This window comes from Echinops telfairi, unplaced genomic scaffold, assembly GCF_000313985.2.
Source record: "Echinops telfairi isolate 266 unplaced genomic scaffold, ASM31398v2 ScPeMD7_7400;HRSCAF=8409, whole genome shotgun sequence".
NCBI lineage: Eukaryota > Metazoa > Chordata > Mammalia > Afrosoricida > Tenrecidae > Echinops > Echinops telfairi.
Genome location: NW_022111300.1, coordinates 37,302,296 through 37,306,925, shown reverse-complemented (window position 1 = coordinate 37,306,925; position 4,630 = coordinate 37,302,296). Strand labels below are relative to the sequence as shown.

General features: G+C 42.5%; 1 protein-coding gene across 1 annotated transcript in view; it reads right to left on the bottom strand.

Moving 5' to 3' along the window:
• The window catches only part of ME2 (malic enzyme 2), a 49,397-nt gene that overhangs the window by 34,356 nt on the left and 10,411 nt on the right, over positions 1-4,630 (bottom strand). Inside the window, exon 2 of the mRNA XM_045296050.1 lies at positions 2,254-2,373. Coding sequence (XP_045151985.1) covers positions 2,254-2,364 — 111 coding nt within the window. The 5' untranslated portion in view covers positions 2,365-2,373. The remainder of the gene's footprint in view (positions 1-2,253; positions 2,374-4,630) is intronic.

Sequence of the window (4,630 nt, the reverse complement as noted above, 5' to 3'; positions counted from 1 at the left end):
TTAAATTGTTAGTCTTGGAAACTCACAAGGTCAGTTCAACTCTGTCCTACAGGGTCACTCTGAGTTAGAATCAACTTCATGGCAGTGAGGCCATGAAAGACACCTCCCAGCCCCCTCTATTCCTTTTCCTCCAAAGTGGGTAGAATCACGTTTCAGAGATTAGCAAATTACCATATACAAATTTATAAAATTTTTTGAGAAAAAATATTTAAAACAATCAGGTCATAGCTAATCAAAAAATAAAGCATCACCCGATGGGAAGCAGAGATTACATGTGCAGAGCATTTTAGAGTACACAGAGCAGATTTAGTTTATTACTTTCTTTTCCTCTAAGCAAGCTACATGAGGAAATTTGGGTCTGTGGTAGTGGGATGCTTTTTTTGTCAACTAGACACACCTGGCTAGGTGTAGAATAAAAACTGTCCTGGATGTCTGAAACCTTCTGGTATAAGAAAGTGAGGCACTGAAAACTGCTTTCTCTGCTCCTCTGCCTTCCTCCTTGCTGGAACGATGCCACTGACCCTGACACTGGCCGGTCCCCTGCCCTGCTTCCACCGATCCTGGATCTGCAAGACTCTGCACCCACGGGCCTGTGATCTTCTTGCCTTCTGCATCACTGCATGTGGCTACCTGAGTCTGACAAGGGAGTATGAGCCAGTTTGAACTTAGGGACTTGAGTTGGGCTGGGCTGAAAGGCTTTCTTCACATATAATTATTTCTGGATGTAAAGCTCTTTCTATTACATAGACGAGTGCCACTGGATTTGTTTTTCTAGACAAGCCAGTTTAACACAGGGTCCAGAGAGGTTATGTCTATACTTCCTAGAGAAAAAAACTCAGAGTTGAGTTTAAAATATATATATTTTTTCAAGTTAAGCAAATGAACATAGGGAGAATCGGCGCGAACTCCAACTCTACATTCATTCAGCCTTTGAAATGTGTCAACGTGCAAGCAAGGCGGCCCGCAGTGAAGTGAAACTCCAGTCTCCTGAGCAGTCAGTCCCAGCTAAAATGATCACCCAAACTCTTGCTTGAAACCCAGCAAAATGGTGCCCAGCCCTTGAAATTTTAGGGTCGTTTACATGTTAATTTCAGAATCAAAGCAAAGTTATTTTTAGAATCAAAGTTAATTTCAGAATCAAAGCAAAGTTAATTTCAGTTTCAAAGCAAATCCACAGAGTAGAATCCAGCAGTAGTGTCCAGGAATGGGGAGGGGTAGAGAAAATGGCGGGACCAGTTTAATGGGTTTCCATTAAGGAAACACAAATTCTGGAACTACGCAGAGGTGATGGCCACACAATATTGTGGGTGTACACATCCCACTGACGGGAAGACTTTCAAATGGTTAAAATGTTATGTGTACTTTACACCCACCGTCCACCTCTTCATCGATTTCCTCCATTAACAGGTAGGTATACCTTTAGTTGACAGTAATTAAAGAGGGACATTTGAAAGAATAAGGATTCAGCCATTGCCTTCAGTTACTGTTTTATTAATCATAGCAGCAGCAGCAGCAACGTACTCTTAACAGGAATATTTATAAATATGTGAAAACTCCTGATTCAGTCTACAATGTCGGTAGCACAAATCTACTTTCTTCACTTGCTAAGTCCCCAAGCAGTCCATGACTCACAAGTTCAGAATCACCTGCATTCTTTCTTAAGCCCAAACCACCCAGGTGAGAAAGGATACCTCTGGAGGCTTCTAGAACAAACCTTCAGGAAGGCAACCAACTGGCTCCTATCCATATTTCAGAAGGGCAGGGTGCTAGACTTTACTTCCTATACTGCATTTTAGACTGTCCGCCTTGGGATTCAGTAAGAACTTGATGGGCTTCATCAATTTCTTACTGGGACAAGGTCTCCAGAGTAGGTTTTAAATAATTTCTTTCTATCAGGGCACAAATAAAGACAACAGGTTTACTAAATGTCTACTCTCTCCATGACAGTGTAAAAGAGAGAAAAGAAGTTTTCAAACGGTCCCTGCCCCAAAGAAGCCTGGAGTAGAGTCAAGGCAATTCAAATTCGTGAAAACTCATTTACTACATACATTCTTTGCTTGTCCAATTAAGACATGAAAAGCAGCACATCTATTGACTACCCGCCAAGCAAACAGGGCAGTTAAATGCTGCTACCGCTTCTTGTAAGCAAACTTCTGTCCAGAATTATGCTTGCTTACTATTAAACTTACCTTATCAGCCCCCAATATATCAAAGGGATAAGGGAAAAAGTTTATTAGTATCAAGGTCACTAACCTTGTTTGTTCTTGGGTTCAACATAAGTGGCTTGCCTTTCTGTTTTGTGTGCAAATGACGACATGCCAAAGTACAAGGCCTGGCGACCATGCGGAACTGGGATAGCATCATGTCTTCCACCTGCAAAAAGCAGAGTCCGGGAGCCACAGGTGAGAAATCCATGCTAAAACCCCACCTGCATGCATATCAGATAGCAAAAGCAGATGCGGTCATTAGGGAAACACAAGTCAAAACCACAAAGAAATGTCACTTCATAGCCACCCAAACCAAACCGGACTAACAGAAAAGCCCAAACCCCCAAATCTCTGTCAAGTCAGAGAAACGATGATACCGGGCGAAGGAGGAGAACTGACCCGCAGGGTTTTCAAGGGTGTTAAATCTTAACACAAGCAGACGACCACCTTGTCTCTCCTGGACCAGCTGGTGGGTTAGAACCGGAGACCTTGAGGTTAGCAGCCCAGCATTTTAGCCACGGTGCTCTCTTCACACACCACATTTACGGTGTAAATGGTTCACACACCTGGTTGCTAACCGAAAGGCTGGCAATCCACGTCCACCCAAAAGTGCCTCAGAAGAGGAGCCTGGCAATCTATTTAAACAAACAAACAAACAAACAAACAAACAAACAAACAGCCACTGAGAGCCCTACGGAGTGCAATTCTCCTCTGACACACATGGAAGTCACTGTGAGTCAGAAGTGACTCAGGGGACTGGGTAAGAATGCGCACTATCACAAGGAAACGGCAAACGACAGCTGGTGACGGTGGGAAGAAAGCGGAACTCTGACCATGCTAGAGGAATGGAAGATGGCGCAACCTCTGTCGAAAAGTTCCCAAAGCCAAGCTCACGGCCATCAAGTCAATGCTGACTCATAGTGACCCTGTAGGGCAGGGGAGAACTCCCCCTAGGGGTTTCTGAGACAGTAACTCTTTTTTTAATTTTTTTTATTTTATTCAGAGCTCTTACAGATATAACAATCCATAATTAGATCAAACATAATTGTACAATTGCTGTCACCAGTTTCAAAAAATTCTTTCTTCTTGAACTCTTTGATACCAGCTCCCCATTATCCCCTCACCCCCGCACCCTGCTCCCCAGGAACCTGAACTGTTACATACATATATTTCCTTATCTTACACCATCCAACATATCCGTTCACCTACAATTTTGTTATTGTTTCCCCTCGAGTGGAGTTATGCAGTCATCACTGCTATCTGCTCCCCTTTGCTCCCGTCTCTTCCCGGACCCTCAAGGAATCATTTCTCCCACTACTATTTCTGAAGTGTTTATCCATCTTGGATATCGAACTATCTTAACCATACAAATGAATACGTGCAGGTCTAAAAAGATTAATGAGGTAAAACTAAGACCATAATAGTAAGAGGAAGAAATATTAAAGAGCTAGAGGATAGTTACGTGTTTCATCAGTGCTAAACTACACCCTGAATGTATCGACCCCTCTGTGTGGCCCTTCTGCAAGGGACTGTCCAATTATCTTACAGGTGGGCTTGGGGTGAGGCAGTAACTCTTTATGGGAGTATAAAGCCGTGTCTTTCTCCTGGGTAGAAAAGCTGGGCTTTCCCTAAATTTGTCAAAACAGAACCAACCATTCGACCCAGAAATGCTACTTCTAGATACAGTCACACTTTACAGTGGACTGAAACAGGCACTTGAACACCAGTTTCATTGCAGCTTTATCCACCATAGATATGGGGGGGGGGCCTCAAAAATGAACAGATAAAGAAGGTGGAGTATGCACAGTGGACTACTATTCTGCTTTATTATAAAGAGAAATGAAGTTGTGCGGCATACTACCAGGTGGATTAACTTTGAAAACATTTTGCCAAGTGAAACAGGCCAGATATAAAAGAACAAACACTGTGTGGTCCCATTTACCCCAAATATCTAGGATAGCTAGCTGTATGAAGACAAAAGAAAACCAGTAGTTGTGTGTGTGTGTACTTCTTCCATGGTCATTGTTTTCTCTGTGTTTTGTTCTAAGTCCTTCCAATCCAAATTCACTCTGAGTCAATACTAACTCATAGCGACCCACCTGTGGGTTTCTAAGACTGTAACTGTTTACGGGAGTAGAAAGCCCAATCTTTCTCTGGAGAAGCTGCTGGTAGTTTTGAACTGCTGACCATGCAGATCACAGCCTGACATATAACCACTACACTATTAGGGCTCCTTTTAAGTCCTAAAGTACACTGATACTAAAACTACAGGGATGCACTCCTTTCCATGGTAATAAAGAAGATACCTCAACAACCCATGGCTAGAAAATGTCAATGCATGTTCTGATAGCCATGGTGAAAATGGCCATGCATGAGTTTTAAAAATTAAAAGATTATTTAAAAACAAAACCAACATAACAACA